General features: G+C 39.4%; 2 protein-coding genes across 5 annotated transcripts in view; one reads left to right on the top strand and one right to left on the bottom strand.

The window, feature by feature from the left end:
• The window catches only part of DHX29 (DExH-box helicase 29), a 52,805-nt gene extending 42,578 nt beyond the window's left edge, over positions 1-10,227 (bottom strand). For 3 of the 4 annotated variants that reach the window (XM_055253157.2, XM_055253155.2, XM_055253156.2), the window contains exons 1-2: positions 9,845-10,174; positions 1,091-1,164 (exon numbers count right to left, since the gene is read on the bottom strand). In XM_055253157.2, the coding sequence (XP_055109132.2) occupies positions 1,091-1,164; positions 9,845-10,031 (261 nt within the window). In that variant the 5' untranslated portion in view covers positions 10,032-10,174. Of the gene's footprint in view, positions 1-1,090; positions 1,165-9,844 lie in introns of all 4 variants that reach the window. The other variant, XM_055253154.2, reaches the window with a different exon arrangement.
• The window catches only part of MTREX (Mtr4 exosome RNA helicase), a 119,405-nt gene continuing 110,263 nt past the window's right edge, over positions 10,192-19,333 (top strand). Inside the window, exon 1 of the mRNA XM_055253160.2 lies at positions 10,192-10,606. Coding sequence (XP_055109135.1) covers positions 10,473-10,606 — 134 coding nt within the window. The 5' untranslated portion in view covers positions 10,192-10,472. The remainder of the gene's footprint in view (positions 10,607-19,333) is intronic.

Here is a 19,333-nt window from a genome sequence, read left to right as displayed (position 1 = left end):
GCTAAAATCAGATACAGTAATTATCATTTTTTGGACTACCACCCATTTGACCACATTCCTATCATTTCTTTAAGAAAAAATGTGGTATGAAAAAAGCAACTCTTGTTATCTTTAACACGTGGCAAGAAAAAGCCTCTCGAGGGCAATGTCACGAGACATTGTCCTTGGACTACCCTTGGGTTGCTGTCAGAAAGATTCCTAAGTTCCATCCCCAACATACTGAATCAGAATTCTTGGAGGGGTTTAATGTAAACCAGCGCAAGCACACAACCTAAAAGAATGAACGCTACACTAAAAAGGGGTATAACAAGTAAAACTGAAAACTAAATATGTAGTAATAAGCTACACAAATTCTTTTGGCTTCTAGACTTTGATTCCTACTTTTTCCTACTAGCCATTTTATTTTCTGTTCTTTTGTTATTTTTGACCTAAGAGTACACAAGCATCTACTTACAAAAATATCTTCCCTTTATTAATTTTTAACTAAATGTCTACTATAAACTAAGCCCAAAAATATAATTCAGAAATTCGCAGTCTAGCCCAGAAAATATATATAAAGAGACACATTATAACCCAGCATGGCAATTCTCAAAAAAGATATATTAAGTAATAGTAGAACCACCAAGAAAATCAACTGGGCGAGTTATAAAGGACTTCATAGACGTCACAGAGGTGACAAATAAAAAGGGGAAATAAGGGCACTCTAGGCAGGGAGTACATGGGTAAAAGCTAGAAGTTGTAAAATCACGGATTTAGAAGAACAAATGAGATATTCATGAGATGTCCCATGAACTAAAATATTAAGTAGAGATCAGAGTAGTAGAGAGGAGGGTGAAAAGGTGTTCTAAGACAGACCTGAAAAAATGTATATGCCATGCTTAGAAGTTTAGATCTTAACCAGACCTTCCTTCATTTCTTACTGTCTCTCAACATATGTATATGATTTACTTCTTTTTAGTAGAGATTAGCTCTTAGAGTACTATTTACAAAAATTTAAAACACCCCATCATTTTCTTACATTTAAGGATACATCTTTTTTTGGGAAAAAAAGGGGGAAACATTTCTTTGACTCAAAACGTTGGTTACTTACTTTCAAAATAGATTTATCCAGATTTGCAGTACCACTAGAATCATTTGTAGAATTAAAACTATAAATTTTTGGACCTGTAAATAATACAAATAGACAAGGCAATTTAATGATTAATATCTATTACATTATTTTAATTTTCCTCTAAAGAATGCTAAATATTAAATATTTGATTTCAGCTTTTTTTTCCCCAATACTTCACCAAATAACTCAATCTAGTAGCTAGCAATATCCTCTCTAAATTTTCAACATTTTACCAATTAGCATTCCTCCATGTTAACCAGTTTCTCATAAAATGCAAATGCCTACATATCTTTTAGGTTAAAATCTATCTTTATCCTCATATCTTTTAGTCAGATGCTTTTCTCCTGGCACTTAGCTGAGGCAAAACTTCTCAGAAGATATGATTGTTGGCAGAGTAGATGGACAATTTTAAAGAGAAAGCACTCTTTCTTGAAGGTGGTATGCTAAGTGAAAAGGGAGGTGGGAGTTCCTATCATCTTTTCTCCTTGAACTCAAGTCCAGGGTTGCTATCGTTTCCTAGGGCTGCCATAACAAATTACCACAAACTTGATGGCTGAATACAGCAGAAATTTATTCTCTCACAATTCTGCAAGTTAGAACTCCAAAATCATGGTGTGAGCAGGACCATGCTCTCTCTGAAGGCTCTACCTAAGAATCGTTCCTTCCCTCTTCCAGCTTCTGGTGGCAGCATAACACCAGTCTCTGCCTCCTCCTTCACACGGCCTTCTTCCCTGTCTCTGTGTCCAAATGTCCCTATCCTTTCTCTTGACATTCGTTATTGGATTTAGGGATCACCCTAAATCTAGTATAATTTCATCTCAAGATCCACAGATCTGTAGAGCTTATTTCAAAACAAGGTCACATTCTGAGGTTCCAGGTGGACATGAATATTTCAGGCCACACTACTCACTCTACAGTTGCCAAGTCTGTTCCAGTAAACAGAAACGCTGTCTAGTCTCAGTCCTTTAACAATGAGTAACCAGGAAACAATACACATTATTTTCAAACTTTTGGTCTCATGACCCCTTACTCTTAAAAATTACTGAGGATCTAAATAGTTTTTATGTGGGTTATGTCTATTGATACTTAGTATATTATAAATTAAAAGGGAAATTTTAAAATATTCATTCACTAAAAATAATAAATCTGGCCAGGTGCAGTGGCTCATGCCTATAATCCCAGCATTTTGGGAGGCTGAGGTAGGAGGATCTCTTGAGCCCAGGAGTTTGAGACCAGTCTGGGCAACATAGTGAGACTTTGCCTCTACAAAAGTTACCCAGCTGTGGTAGCACATGTCTGAAGTCCCAGGTACTCAAGAGGCTGAGGCAGGAAAATTGCTTGAACCCAGGAGTTCAAGGCTGCAGTAGTGGCTAGAGTGAGCTGTGACTGCAACACTGCACTCCATCCAGCCTGGGCAACAGTGAGACCCTGTCTCTAATAATAATAATAATAGGCCAGGTGTGGTAGCTCATGCCTGTAATCCCAGCACTTGGGATGCCAAGGCAGGCATATCACATGAGGTCAGGAGTTTGAGACCAGCCTGGCCAACATGGCAAAACCCCATCTCTACTAAAAATACAAAAATTAGCAGGGCCTGATGATGCATGCCTGTAATCCCAGCTACTTGGGAAGCTGAGGCAGGAGAATTGCTTTAACCAAGGAGGCGGAGGTTGCAGTGAGCCGAGACTGCATCACTGCATTCCGGCCTGGGAGACAGAGCGAGACTCTGTCTCAAAAAAACAAACAAAAGAACCTCAACAAAATAATAATATTAATAAAAATAAACCTGTTCCGTTAATATAAATGATGCTTTTGATGAAATGTGCCTATATTTTTCAAGACAAAAAAAAATTTCCGTTTTTGCAAATCTCTTTAATATCTGGTATCTTAGTCGCTCAGACTGCCACAACAAAATACCACAGACTGCTGGATGGTTTCACCATCAGAAATCTATTTCTCATAGTTCTGGAGGTTGGGAAGTCCAAGATTAAGGTACCAGCAAGGTAGGTTTCATTCTGAGGCCTCTTCTCTTGGCATGTAGGTGGCCACCATCTTGCTATCTGTTCACATGGCTTTTTTCTCTGTGCTTACTCAGAGAAACTGAGCTCTCTCAGGTATCTCATTTTATAAGGACACTAATCCTGTTGGATCAGGGCCCCATCCCTGTGATCTCATTTAACCTTATGTACTTCCTTAGAGCCCTTATCTCCAAATATAGCCACACTGGGGGTAAGGGTTTCAACATATTAATTTTTGGAGGACAGAAACATTCAGTTCATAACATCCAGCTTCTGCATTCAATCTGCTGTAACATTACACATCATGTAGCCAACTGGACAACCTCACTGCATAATCATGAGAAAATGAGCATGAAAAATGGCAAATAACATCTCAGAATTATTATGAAAAGTTTTCACTTCATGGAGCCCTTGGCAAACAAGTCTCAGGTTCCTTAGGACCTCCTGAGCACACTTTGAGAACCACTGCTGTATAAAAATGATCCCAGGCCAGGCGTGGTGGCTCACACCTGTAATCCCAACACTTTGGGAGGCCAAGGCGGGTGGATCACCTGAGGTCGGGAGTTCGAGACCAGCCTGACCAACATGGAGAAGCCCCATCTCTACTAAAAATACAAAATTAGCTGGGCGTGGTGGTGCATGCCTGTAATCCCAGCTACTCGGGAGGCTGAGGCAGGAGAATTGCTTGAACTCAGAAGGCGGAGGTTGCGGTGAGCCGAGATTGCACCATTGCACTCCAGCCCAGGCAACAAGAGTGAAACTCCATCTCAAAAAAAAAAAAAAAAAGAAGAAGAAGAATGATTCCAGAATCATAAATCTAGTTGCATGGTTTTTATACACCTTAAAATAAGAAAAGTATTTTTTTCTACTTTGAGACATTTAAACATTAAATGTTCTTATGATTTTAAAGTCAAAGACTTTGCTCTCTGCTGGGTTACATTAGGTTCTTCATTTTAAGATGGTAGCTAATATAATTAGATATTTTAAAAGAACAAAAGTTTTTGAGAATAACTTCTTGAAATTAACTTGTACATCTGGGCAGTCTGAAAGAGAAACATTTGTGGTTCTCTGAATTACTGCTATGCTATAGTGATATCGGAGGTACCCAAAGCTACCTGGCATATGTAAAAAGATAATTACAACTCTGGTATAGTATTGTTAGTTTCCTTATCTTCTAGTCTCAAACTTTACCTTAATTCTAGTAATCTCTCTTATAAATTCATGTCAATGGTGATAAAGGAGAGTATATATTTAGTAGTCTTTAACTATTTCTGGGGAGTCTTATCAATTATAGTAACCTTGTGCACAAATTTAGCATGCAGTTTTAGAGGTCCCCAAACGCATCAAGAGGCCCCAGTTATAACCCTTTTAAAAAGTTACAGATAGATGAGCAGTACATTACCAAGATTACATGGAGAAACAGTTCAAAGTTGATATGCTACTGACAAGAGTAAGACTGTAAATTCCTTTAAAAATGCCAGCTGGGGCAACATGCTGAAACCCCATCTCTACAAAAAATACAAAATATTAGCTAGGTGTGGTGGCTTGTGCCTATAATCCCAGCTACTTGGGAGGCTGAAGTGGGAGGACTGCTTGAGCCTGGGAGGCAGAGGTTGTAGTGAGCCACTGGGTGACAGAGTGACCCTATCAAAAAAAAAAACAAAAAAAACAAAACTGGTTGGTTTTTAATTTACCCAGTTGAAAAGATTAAAGTAAAATTCTCATCTGTCTCCTCCAAACATTTCACCTAAGAGTTTCAACTGTATCACTTCCTTGAAGTTAGCTTATACTGCAAACTTCCAGAGGGTAAATAAAAGAGCTGAGTTTCTGAAAAATGATCAGAGAAATCAAGGAATCCTGCTCAACATTCACTGGGCCAGATTCACTTTTGCCAAGTAAAGTGCATAAGATTTATGACAGCTACTTTCCTTATTGCCTGGAGACTTTTACAATTTTTGGTTTTGTGTTTAATATGGTGGAACTTACTGGAAATCTGACTGGAAGTAAGGATGTTAGTATGCAATATCTCCAAGGCAAAGTATTATAAATTCCAAATTTATAAATGAAAGGTCATGGAACAATGCAACATATATAGCTGGCTCTCAAAAATATTTACTACATTAAAGTTGAAGCACAGACAACTGATTTCCTCAAAATGACTCAGCTAATTAAAAAAAAAAAATCAACCAGAATCAGTTTCTTATTGCCCAATAATCTTTTCTTTTGCTACATATTCTTTTTATACTGTATTTTAAAGGAAAAAACAATGCTAATGACCCACTATGACTAAGACCTTCACTTTGAGTTGTTAGCACTCTGATTCCCTTCTGATCAACAGTGTGTACATCTGTAGAATGGTTAATCAGGCAATGGACCCAAACAGGGACTCTGGTGGTAAACAGATCCAGTGCCTGTCCTCATGGGGCTTATATTCTGGAACAGTAATATAATTAGTAAGCAACTAATACTCAAATGAGTAATAAAGGAGAAGTGCAGAGTGCCAAGAGAATAGATGAGGATGAATTGATGTAGTCTGAGCAAGTAAGGCCTGTGAGGAAGTACACACTGCTAGGGTCGCCCGACTAATCATTTTGAAATGCAAACCAGCTGAAGTTTCTCCTCTACTTAATACCAACACCGGCCCCCACTTCCCATTGAACTTGCTCTGGCTCCTTCCCAGACTTCCAGCCACATTTTAACTTTTTCTTTCTTCACTCCAGCCACACAGCACTATCTTCTTACAACATGCCAAACTTGTTTCCACCTTAGGGTTTTTAGGCTTGTTTTTCCTCTGCCACAAATACTCTGCAGATCATCTCAGTTTAAATGTTTTCTAAGGGAAGCTACTCCTATTCCAAACCTCCATTCTCCATTTAATGTTTACCAAGTCACAGTTTTCTGTTCCTCATAGCACTTTTTCTATTTTAGTGACCCTAAAAAAAAATTTATAATGGCTTTTATAAATTTATGACATCCATTCCCAATTCTTATTCCCCTCTTAAAATGTTAAGCCTCAACTAGGTTCAAGGATTTTCAGAAACACACGCCTCTTGGTTGGAAGAGAAAACTTAAATTACTGAATCTCTTATTTTGGTCTCAGTCATAACATGATAAAGCAGCTTAATTATAATTAGGCTAAGGAAGTGGCACTTCTAAAGCACGGGAATGGAAAGAAGAAAGAAGAAAGAAAAGAAAAGAAAAAGAAAGGCAAAGGGAAGGACAGTAAAAGAAAGATGGGGAAAGGTCTTGCTATTCCTAGAACACTCCAGGCTTGCATCTCATGGCCTTTCTGTTTCCTCTCCCCAAGAGACTCTTTACCCAGTCATCTGTGTAACTACTTTACCTGCCTCCTTTGCTCAAATGTCACCTTTTTTTTTTTTTTTGAGACAGAGTCTCGGTCTGTCGCCCAGGCACGATCTCAGCTCACTGCAAGCTCCGCCTCCCAGGTTCACGCCATTCTCCTGCCTCAGCCTCTCCAAGTAGCTGGGACTACAGGCGCCCGCCACCACGCCCGGCTAATTTTTTATATTTTTAGTAGAGACGGGGTTTCACCGTGGTCTCAATCTCCTGACCTCGTGATCCACCCACCTCGGCCTCCCAAAGTGCTGGGATTACAAGCGTGCGCCACTGCGCCTAGCCACCTTGTTATATGATGCCTTCCTTCCCTGACCATCCTATTTAATACTGAACCTCTCCCCACCCTCCTCCCTATTCGGCCTCTTCAGAAATTCTTTGATGAACAAATGAAATAAAAAAAAAAAAAAAGAGTGGTAAGAATACCCCAAATTGTGCAAGCCATTTGGTGATTTTGAACCTCTACAATAGAGGACAATTTTGACCAGCTGTGCCGAGTACAATCCTTCAAATTGGAAAGATGAGGGATGGAAGCAGAGTAGAACCACTACATCTACATTAGGAACTACACAGAGTTGAGCATTTTTCCACTTTTTTCTCCAAAATAGGTTTATTGTATGTTATACTATATATTAAAAGCATCCTAAAATAAACCCAAAAGTTATGTGCAAATTTTTTCTCTTGATTTCTTGGTCTTAATAATTCCTTTGAACTTTCCTTACCAGTTATCCAAGAAATTTTCTTCATGACGATATGCACAGCACTGGAGTAGATACTGGGGAAATGTTAACACATATCCATAAAACTGTTCCTATATATTTTGTAGGATATATAAAACGTATAATTCTTTACATATCATAAGGCAAGAATTAACTATCAAAAAGAATGATTTAAACAACTAGGATACGTCAGTTGTGAATAGCAGGAAGAATTCAAAAGGAAGTTACCTGAAATGGGTATTTTAAGGTTTTGGTAGATGATGTTAGGGACAGATTGCACTCCATGAGGAAAAACATGGCAAGAATAAATATGAGGAAGGAGAAAACTAAGAGCTCCATTTGGAGAAATGAAAACACACCACATTTGCTATAGTTGAATAGAGGAATTATTAAAAGGCTAGAAAGAGGGTTTTAGAAGCTAGCTAAATGATTTGGATTTTATTGCAAAGTCAGTGAGGATGCCATGGAAGAAAATAGGAAGTGTTACGACCAAAGCAGCATTTCTGGAAGACCAGTCTGATGTTGATATGCAAGACCAACTGGAGGAGGCAAACTGAGCACAGCTATGGAGCCCTATTAAAAGACTTTGTTGGTACTCCAGGAATTCACAAGTACCGAGACTAGGATGTGAACTACACAAATGCAAAGTGAAACATGGAAAAACAGAAACAAGGAAGTCGAAGGAAAAGTTAGTTTGGGGAAAGAAGAGTAGGTTTAGTACTAGCCCTGTTACTTTTTTTTTTTTTTTTTTGAGACGGAGTCTCGCTCTGTCACCCAGGTTGGAGTGCAGTGGCGCGATCTCGGCTCACTGCAAGCTCCGCCTCCCGGGTTCACGCCATTCTCCTGCCTCAGCCTCTCCGAGTAGCTGGGACTACGGGCGCCCGCCACCACGCCCGGCTAATTTTTTTGTATTTTTAGTAGAGACGGAGTTTCACCGTGGCCTCGATCTCCTGACCTCGTGATCCGCCCGCCTTGGCCTCCCAAAGTGCTGGGATTACAAGCGTGAGCCACCGCGCCCGGCCGCCCTGTTACATTTGAGATGCTTGCAAAAAGTAGGGTCAGAGGATCCAGGAAAATGTATAAATTGCCAATTTGAGCTTGGAAGACAGGCCATCTACAAAGGAAAAGATAGAAGTAATGGAAATAGATGAACACTCCTAGAAGGGCTTTAGGAGCGAACTATATACTGTCAAGGATTGACACCTTGAGAAAGGGTCACATTTTGGGGCTGGAGGAAAGAGAAGCCAAAGAATACAACAAATCACTATCAGTTCAAATAATTCAGAGGAATGTCAGTAAAAGACAAAGGAAAAGTAAAAAAGAGGCTGATCCACAGAATAAAACTGCCATAGTTGTCAGGGAGAAATTCTATGTATTTGTAATTACAAGTATGCTAACTCTGTAGCTAACACTACAATAAATTGCAGGGTAAAGAACTGTTTCCACCTTCTAGGTAAAGGTCTGGTACCTGCCTACTTTTTCAGTCTCATCTCATTTCCTCCTTTGGCAATGCTTTATGTTCTGTGAATTCCTCAAGAGCCCCAAGCTCTTTCCTGACTCAAAATTTTTACACATGATGTTCATTACGCCCGTCTGGAATACTAATTTCTGCCATGCTTCACAGAGTTAACTCCTTTTTCATCCTCCTGATCTCAGCTTAACTGTTACATTTCCAGACACCATCCATGATACCTGCTCATCCCAAGAAAAATTAGATTACCCTGTTAAACTGTCTTCCCAGGCTTTTCTTTGTGGCACTTATCTATTATAAGGCTATAAATATGTCTGTGTGCGTTATCTATCAGTTAACACCTATCTCTGACATTAGACTGGCAAGCTCCATGAGGTGATGTCTCTTTTTGCTCATCACATTCCTCACATCTTATCAGATACATACTAAATATGTGCATATATACACATAAATGCTCAGCAAATATTTCTTGAATACTCCAATAAGTACAAGCAAACAACCCGAGAAGAACACAACAGAATGTAATTGTTCATCTTTTGAGCTCAACCGTAATAGTGGCCTGCTCATCTGCAGCAGGAATCGGCCATCTACAAGTTGAGTTGTCAAATCAATTTGTATAGTAAGCAAAACTGCATGGCGGCAGAAACGAGGGCAGACAATTTCACAATAGGTTACACGTAACCAGTGTGTAACCACTGTGTAAGTCCTGCAATTTTTATTAAGTACTGATTTTTCCAGAACGCATGGAGACACTAGATTGTTGCTGAAAATGATATGAAGAACAGACAGAAAATGGAGCTGGCTGGCACCAGGAGGTCAGGAACTCCACTCAGTACTCGTCTTTGCGTTAGCCTAGCTAGCTGAGATGGTGCTCAGGATGGATCCCTGCTAAAACAGGAGGTAATGCAATTATTTTGTTTTTAGAAGGGGGAAAAGTGTGAGTTAAAAGGGAAATGCCAAGCTGCAACAGGGCTACTGTCAGAATTTTGGAGGCCCAAAGAGCTTAGATTTTTTAATCTAAAACAAGACCACCCCATGGGGAGGTAGCAGCTCGAGTGTTGGGAGATAGAAATGTCGGGCCCGAAGCTCCTCCCGGGTTCTAAGGCCCTTTCCTCAGGACAAGCAGCAGGGTCTCAGAGCAGACAGCCAGGGGCTAGGGGACCCCTTGTACCTTGCTTGACACGGGGCTCCCTTACGCTGGCAGCTGCAGCGGCACCGGTGGCCGGCCTGGACACCGGCTTCTTGCTTTGGGCCTCCCCGGCAATTCCAGCCTCGGCAGATTTGGCTCTGGAAGCAGACACGGCGGCCCGGACCACCGTGGCCGCTGGAGCCTTATGTTTCTTGTTCTTGCCGCCCATGTTGCAGCTGTGGCAGAAGATCCTTCGCGGCCCAGGCCCCGACGCTATCACTGCACAGCCGAGAGCTCTTCACATTCCCCGGCTCCGGGGCAGCCACCCTGCGCTTCGATCCGGGCTTCTCGGGCCGGGGCGACCGCCCTCGCAATTGGTCGAATTCAGCAGGCTCCGCCTCCTTGAGTCCCCAGCTGCCTGCCACACGCCAGGCGCCGAGCGCCGCCCTCGCTCTTTATCCATTGAGCAGCTTATCCACTTTAGGTCGGGAAGGAAAGGAAAGGAAAGCAGGAAAAAAAAAAAAAAAAGTCAGGGGAACACTTTTGTCGGCTGTGCGACTTGACTACTTTTGTCTCCTGCGGGCCACTGTTGAGCCTTCAGGAGACGTCACTGTCTTCGGTCGCGGGGCATCGTGGGTAGGAGGGAGTTTCGCTCTCACTGCTCCCAAAGATGGCGGACGCATTCGGAGATGAGCTGTTCAGCGTGTTCGAGGGGGACTCGACCACTGCGGCGGGAACCAAAAAAGACAAGGAAAAGGACAAGGGGAAATGGAAGGGGCCTCCAGGGTCTGCAGACAAGGCAGGGTAAGAAAGAAGTTCCAGTTGTTGCTTTTATTTTTTTTCTCGGTGCTGAGGAAGAAAACACTACTCTCTTAGGAAGAGCACGAGAAAGTGAAGTGTACATTGAGTGGCGTTGGGAAGTGAAGGGGTTCCAGAAAAAAGTTGGAGAGGGTGGAAGAATGTTGGTTCGTGGAAGGGGAGTCTTGGCGTTTGCTGGTGTTTGCAGGCAGCGTGATCTTCTGCTTCACTTACCTTGGGTCGATGTTGCTGATTCTATCCCCATCTTCGCGGTTGTCTCCTGGGTTTTGTAGCTACAGCACCAGCACAACACCTGGGACATAGTCGTTAATAAAACGAATGGTTAGTTGAGTAAAAGGTGAAAAGGTTTAGAAAACATGATATGAATTGATTTGGAGGGGAAAGGGCAGATAATAACATGAGAAGGGAGAGACATTTAATCTCCAAGATGCAGTAGTTTTCCGTAAAATGGAGATAATAGTGCCTACTACTGGTGGTAATATGAGGAATCAATGAGATATACGTGTGAAGTGCCTAATAGTGGTTAGCTAGCTATCATTAATAAATGGTAGCTATCGTGAGTTTATTGAGAAAAAATTTAAAAATTACTGGACCCTACCCATATGTTTAGACTGGTGCATACAGCCACCAGAAAGTGTACAGATCTGTTTATAGTAGAACAAGGAAAAGCTATTACTTGTATTAAATAAAGTAAGGTGATTAATTAACAATCAACAAAATATACTTTTGGCATTGTGGGGCTAGATACCCAATAGATGCTTGAAATTAAATTAGACATGATTTTGCTCTCAAGGAATTTTCGGTGTAGGGAAAGAGAACAGGTACCCGTTAAAGAGTTACAGTATAGGTGAAGAGGTGATTAACTTAAAATGAATGGTATATACAATTAAGTGTTATAAAAGTTCAAAAAAGGGAGATAGCTATTTCTGACTTTCAGGAAGGCTTATATGCAAGAGGATATTCTGAGTTGAGGAAATTGTGTTGTTAATGGTGCCAAGTTTGTTTGTTTTTAGGAGCACAAATTGAGCAAGAGGAACTGTTTCACTTAGGGACTACAAAAGATAAGACTGGGAATATACATGGATTTGAGAACATGAGGGGCCTTGAAGATCAAGCAGAGGAGTTTTGATTTCATTTTTAAAACCATGTTGAACAAGGTGATTGGATAAATAGAATGATAGTTTAGGAAAATTAATTTGGCAGTGGTTGGCAGAGTACTATAATACTATAGGGAAAGAAGATAGACATTCATAATGAGAAAGTAAATTAGGAAATTATGTTATCTGGTAACATAAAGATGAAAAGAACCTCAACTCAGGCAGTGGCAGAGGAATGAAAAGGTACGAACATGTTAAAGAAAAAATGGACAGGCTTTCATTAATTAAGGAAAACGGGAAAGGAAGTCAAAAGAGAGATTTAATTTGCATGTCAGGGTGAAAAAAACAGGGACGTTCAGAGGTTTTGATATAGTGATAACATTAATTTGGCTTGAGACAATGTGAAGGGATGCTAGTATATCTGTAGGAAAATGTCCACTGGGTAGTTTTAATAGGGTTTTGGAGAGAGACCAGGAGTGGAGGTATATATTTGAATATCATTTGAATTGGTCTCCTTGAGGTAGAGATCCCTGTGGGGAAGTAAGTGACACAACACAGAACTTCTGGAGAGGGTACATAAGCCTGAATAAGAGATTAGAGGGATAACAGAAAATTCTATCAGGAGTGTGAAATGAGTGTACAAAGTGGAAAAATAGTCTACTCGCATTAAGTTGGATTGGGAGAGTTTGGGGAAGCTTTTCAGAGAAAATAAGAAAGGAGGACCAATTATTTTTATTTCTTTCAAGACAGGAAGTAATAGTTAATAGTTGCTAGTGTTTGGGCAACTATGATATTATGAAGACAATACATATATAATTTACCATGTTAGTATATACTTTACCTCAAATTTGCTAGAATAAAATGAGTTTGATTTGCAGGGTAGTTGGGGAAAGCTGTTTGACAACCTTCCAAAGTGAAAAGAGGAAATAAAAATCTAATTTACATTTAATTATATTAGGAAATGAATATTAGAGAAAGGAAATAAGAAAACACAGGAGAACGTTAGTAGCTTAAAGGGTTTTGTTTACTACCAACACTTCTAGCAAGGTCTTCTAGATATTTTTAAGAAAAAAATCCTGGCTGGGCGCGGTGGCTCACGCCTCTAATCCCACTTTGGGAGGCCGAGGCAGGCAGATCACCTGAGGTCAGGAGTTCGAGACCAGCTTGACCAACATGGCGAAACCCCGTCTCTACTAAAAATACAAAATTTAGCCATGCCTGGTGGCAGGCGCCTGTAATCCCAGCTACTTGGGAGGCTGAGGCAGGAGAATCGCTTGAACCTGGGAGGTGGAGCTCGCAATGAGCTGAGATTGCACCACTGCACTGCAGCCTGGGCGACAGAGCTTGACTCCATCTCAAAAAAGAAAGAGAAAAAATCCTGTTTGCCTGATTGCAGTGGCCATAGTAACATTATGCATAGTGTGATTCTCATCTGATCTGTGTAACATAGGAGGGCAAATCATGGAACTTCAGAGGAACTTATTTAGTATTCTAGACCAAGTGGATGCTGTTTAAAAAAATTGTTTCTTTACCTTTTAGAGATGGGGTCTCATTTTCTTACCCAGGCTGGAGTGCACTGGTGCTTAGCAGCTTATGGTAACCTCAAACTCCTGGCCTCAAGCATTCCTCCCACCTCAGCCTCCTGAATAGCTAGAAGTACAGGTACACACCACCACGTCGGGCTAATTTTTAAAATGTTTTGTAGAGACGGGTGTCTCACTATGTTGCCCAGGCTGGTTTCAAACTCCTGGCCTCAAGCAGTCCTCCCACCTTGGCCTCTCAAAGTGTTGGGATTCCAGGTGTGAGCCACTGTGCACAGCCAGTGAGTACTTTTAAAAAAAACTTTATGAGAATTGTCAAACTATGTATTTTATATATAAAACAGTGTGAAGAGCTTCATGTACTCGTAACTCAGCTTCACCAATATCAAGTCATGGTCAATCTATTCCTACATTTTTTTTTTTTAATCAAATGCAAGTTGTTTTTTCTCCCTAAATATTTCAGTATTTATGTCATCCAACAAAACTAACAATAATTCCTTAATATCATTAAATACTGAATCTGCAGTGAGATGTCCCCAGTTGTCTCGGATGTTTTTTGATCATTGGTATTTGAATCAGGATTCAAACAAAACCCTACACTGTTTTTATTATGTCCCTTAAGTATCTTATGCTGCAACAGCCTCCCTCTTTTTTTCTTCTGCCATTGATTTCTATTTTGGAGGGATGAGTGAAGGGAGAAACCAGGTCATCTATTCTGTGGAGTTTCCTACATCCTGGATTTGCTTTCTTAAACTGCCATTTAACTTGCTTCTGTATCCTCAAGTATCTTGGCTGTAAACTGTCCTCATCCCTAGAGCTGCATTTTGTGACATAATAGCCACTGTCCTCACGTAGCTGTTGAGCACTTAAAATATGACTTGTCAGAATTGAGATGTTTGGTGAATGTAAAATTCACACCAGAATTAGAAATGTTAATATGAAAATTGTAAAATATCTCCTTAATTTTAATTTGGTTATAATTGAAATGATAGTATTTTGCATATATTGGATTCAATGAAAGATATTAAAATTTATTTCAACAGTTTCTTTTTACCTTTTTAAATGTGGTTATTAGAAAATTTGAAATTACATATGCAACTTGTAGCTTGTATATGTATGTATATATACTGGACTGCTCTGATCTAGTGTCTTGTTTAGGTTCAATTTATTTCCTATTTCATTACATCATAATGTCTGAATATTCTACTGTTCTAAGATTGACAAGTTGGCGAAAATAGTATCACCCTGATTCCTCATCAACCTTTCACATGATGGCTTTAGCACCTAGTGATAATTGCCTAGGTCCATTACTTCACTAGTACTTGCACAGTGGCGATTTTCTGTTTTTATCATTTCTCTCTGCATTTATTACCTGGAATCCACCTATTAAAAAAGGCATTGTCTCATCAGCTGTTTGTTTACCTTGAAATACAGTTCATAAAGAAAAGGCAGGATAAATGCTTGATCCTTTAACAATTTTTAAGGAAATGAGTTGTGTCCTAAGGAAGTTTCAATGGTGACCAACATGGGTGTATGATTATGTTTAGTTTCTGGGTAAATGAGTGGATTTTTATATATTTACTCCTTTGCACTTATTTCTTCTTCTTTTTTTAATCTTATTGGGGTATAGTTGAAGTGCAGTAAACCACCACAGTCAAGATAAACATTTCCATCACCCTCAGGAGTTTTTTTGTGCCCCTTTTTAATACATCCGTATCACCACCTATCTAGAACTTATATTTTCTAAAATTTTATTTAAATACATTATGTATTCCTTTTACATGGCTTCTTTTACTCAACATAGTGCTTCTGAGATTCAGTCATGTGGTGTATATCAATAGTTTGTTTTTATTGCTGAATAGTATTGTTTTATGCATATGCCATATTTGTTTATACCTCCATCTGTTACTGGACATTTGAGTTGTTTCTGTTATGTTTTTTGAAACTTGGATTTCCAATCTTTTGATCAGTGAGCACTCTTTAGGTTGGCTCTTGTGTCTTTTTGACAAGACATCATCAGTCTTTGATAGCTTATGTGCTTTCTGGATTTTCTGGACTCACTATACACTTTCAGTGCCAAACTTGGAATCAGCCATATCTCTAAGGAGCCTCCAATTTCTTATAGTGAGAAATGTTATTTTGTGCTTAGGGTGCACAATGCTACTGGATTTCATTGCTTTTAGGTTTTTACAGTACAAAGAACTAGGGAATCTTTGTTTTTATAAAAAACAGAATTCATACTGACATTTCCAATACAATTAATATCACAGGGTTTTTATTTAACTTTTTGGATTTTTATAAATGTATCATTTCTTGGTTTTGTTGCAAATCCTCATTCCTAGGCCAGGCACACGGCTCATGTCTGTAATCCCAGCACTTTTGGAGGCTGAGGCAGGTGGATTGCCTGAGTCCAGGAGTTCGGGACCAGCTTGGGCAACATGGTGAAACCCTGTCTCTACAAAAAAAAAAAAAAAAAAAAAAATTTAGCTGGATCTTGTGGCATGCGCCTGTAGTCCCTCCTAGTCAGGAGGCTGAAGTGGGACGATTGCTTTAGCCCTGAGAGGTTGAGGCTGCAGGGAGCTGTGATCATGACACTGCACTCTAGCCTGGGTAACAGAAAGAGACATGTCTCAAAAAAAAAAAAAGGAAAGAAAATCCTCATTCCTGCTGACAATTACATAATTAAACTTTTTCTTACATATACTTATAACAGTTTAAAAATAATTTTGCTATTAATAAGATATTGAATGCAGTTGTGGTTCTTTTTGCCCTCAGAATATATCGTGGTAACAGTGAAAATACTCTGTAGTTCTTTTCTCTAAATGTTTATGCCACTAATTTGATATTTATTGTGTTCATTTGTTTCAGTGTATTTACAGTTTTTAAGAATTGCTAAAAATTTAATTTTTAAGAAATTATGTAAAAGATTTTATAGTTCCAAAATCAAAAGTTTAAAACAGTACATTCTTGCTTCCATCCTTGTCCTTTCTTCCATTTCCTCCCTCCCCTTTAGTTTTTGCTTTGTCTCATTTCTTTTTGAAAATATCAAATTGTGTGTATAGGTGTGTCTATCAGATTTCTCCATTTCTCACTTCTTGTGCAAAAGGTAGCATTAAAAACTGTTCATCTTTTTTTACTTGATATTTTGACCAAGAGATCATCGTATATCAATATGTAGAGAGCTGTTTTTTTTTTTTTTTTTTTAACAACTGCATAGTTGCAGTCTTTCAATCAATGTTCTCTGAATGAACATGGTATTATTTTCAGTCTTTTGCTGTTACAAATGATGCAACAATGTCTGTTTTGTACAAGTCTGTTTCTTGTTGTTGTTGTTTGCCATTTTATCTTTGGAATAGATTCTTAGAAGCGGAATTACTAGGTCAAAGAGAGTAACTAAGTAGGCATTTTTGCTAGATGTAGCCAAATTCCTCTCCACAGGAGATGTACCATTTTGGGTTTTCAACAGTGTGGTAGCAATGACAGTCCCACAGTGATGTTCATGTCCCAATCCCTAGAACGCTTGAAATTGTTAGGTTACTTGGCAAAGGAGAAAGTTGCAGATGGAGTTCATGCTGCTAATCAGTTGACCTTGAGGTGGAGAGAGAATTCTGGATTATCCAGGTGGGACCAAAGTAATAACAAGGATTTTTTAAAGTGAAAGAAAGAAGCTGAAGGGAGAGAACCAGAAAGACAGCAACATTAGAAGGGCTCTGGCTGACTTTAAAGGTGGAGGAACGGGGTCATAAGCCGGAAAATGTGGGTGATCTCTAGAAGTGGAAGTGGCAAGGAAATGGATTTTCCCCCAGAGCCTTCAGGTAGGAACACAGCCCTGCCAACACAGCACCCTAATTTTGGTCTTATAAGACCTATATTGCACTTCTTTCTTTCTGAACTATAAAACAGTAAATTTGTCCTATTTTAAGCCAACCGTCCCCAACCTTTTTAGCATCAAGGGCTGGTTTCATGGAAGAAAGTTTTTCCACAGACCAGCAGTAGGGGGATGGTTTCAGGATGAAACTCTTCCACCTCAGATCATCAGGCATTAGATTCTCATAAGGAGCGCGAAACCTAGATTCTTCACATGTACAGTTTACAGCAGGGTTTGTGCTCCCATGAGAATCTAATGCTGCTGCTGATCTGACTGGAGGCAGAACTCAGGCGGTAATGTTCACTCACTCGCTGCTCACCTCCTGCTATGCAGCCTGGTTTCCTAACAGGCCATGAACTGCCCCGGGGGTTGGGGGCCCATTTTAAGCCACTGGGTTTGTGGTAATTTGTTACAGCAGCAATAAAAAGTTGATACAGTAATGTGTGAGAGTACTTTATGGCCTTTTTCACAGTGTATTGAACTTGGATTTTTGTCAGTGAGATTGATGAGAAATTGTATTTCAATTCGTGTTAATTTATATTTCTTTTTGTATGAATGAAGCAAAGCATCGTACATTCAGAGGCTATTTGATTTTGTGAATTGTTCATACCTTTTTTTCATCTTTAAAAAAATTAATAGTTGGTCCTTTTTAATTTTTAGGACCTCTTTATGGACTAGGGATATTATTCCTCTAACGTAAATTGCAAATATTTTCCCCAATGTTTTGTCATTCAGAAAAATTTTAATACAGTCACATTTGTCATTCTTGTTGCTCTTGGATTTTTTGTCATGTTTTCTTCAAATCCTTGTATGGTTTTATTTTTTACGTGTGCATCTGATCCTTTTTAAACTGGTGCTTTTCATTGTGTTAAACAGATTGCCCAGATAGTCTAAAATCATTTTGACAAATATTTGTAATGATGATTATTATTATATATATTTTTTGAGACAGAGACAACAACAACAACAAAAACCCATATTCCATTGTGGCATAGAGCAATAGTTAATCCACTGGAGATTACTATCAGGTTAACTTCTTTGTAGCTCTCAGAATAGAACTATTTCTGAGTATATGTGTACTTCATACAAATCTCCATCAACTGAGAAGGTTGTTGTTCTACACTAGCATTTTAAAAATAGTCTGTATTTATACTTACGTGTAATTGTACAGAGAAGTATAAGACTGTGGAGCTGGGGGCAGTGGCTCATGCCTGTAGTCCTAGCTACTAGGGAGGCTGGGGCCACCCTGGATAATACAGCCGGGACCCAACTTGAAAAAAAAAAAAAAAACTTGTGGAACGCTTACATCATTGTTTTATACCCTGGCAGAAATCAAATAAACACAGTTAGAAGTTATAACAGAAATGTTACTACTGACTCCACAGAAATAAAAACAACCATCACAAAGTATTATGAACACCTCTACACATACAAACTAGAAAACCTACAAGAGGTGGATAAATTCTTAGACACATACATCCTCCCAAGACTGACCCAGGAAGAAATTGATTCCCTAAACAGACCAGTAGCAAGCTCCAAAATTAAATCAGTAATAAATAGCCTTCCCACCAAAAAAAGCCCAGGACCTGATGGATTCACAGCAGAATTCTACCAGATGTACAAAGAAATGCTGACAGCATTCCTACAGATATTATTCATAAAAATTGAGGAGGAAAGACTCCTCCCCAACTTATTCTGTGAGGCCAGCATCATCTTGATATCAAAAATGGGCAGAGACACAATGACAAAAAACTTCAGGCCGTGGTGTATATGTGCCACATTTTCTTAATCCAGTCTATTGTTGTTGGACATTTGGGTTGGTTCCAAGTCTTTGCTATTGTGAATAGTGCCGCAATAAACATACGTGTGCATGTGTCTTTATAGCAGCATGATTTATAGTCCTTTGGGTATATACCCAGTAATGGGATGGCTGGGTCAAATGGTATTTCTAGTTCGAGATCCCTGAGGAATCGCCACACTGACTTCCACAATGGTTGAAAATGTGGCACATATACACTGTGGAATACTATGCAGCCATAAAAAATGATGAGTTCATGTCCTTTGTAGGGACATGGATGAAACTGGAAAACATCATTCTCAGTAAACTATCGCAAGGACAAAAAACCAAACACCGCATGTTCTCACTCATAGGTGGGAATTGAACAGTGAGAACTCATGGATACAGGAAGGGGAACATCACACTCCG

Source organism: Symphalangus syndactylus, chromosome 18, assembly GCF_028878055.3.
Source record: "Symphalangus syndactylus isolate Jambi chromosome 18, NHGRI_mSymSyn1-v2.1_pri, whole genome shotgun sequence".
Taxonomy (NCBI): Eukaryota; Metazoa; Chordata; class Mammalia; order Primates; family Hylobatidae; genus Symphalangus; species Symphalangus syndactylus.
Note: the sequence above shows the minus strand (reverse complement) of the source record. Positions and strands in the feature narration are given on the sequence as shown.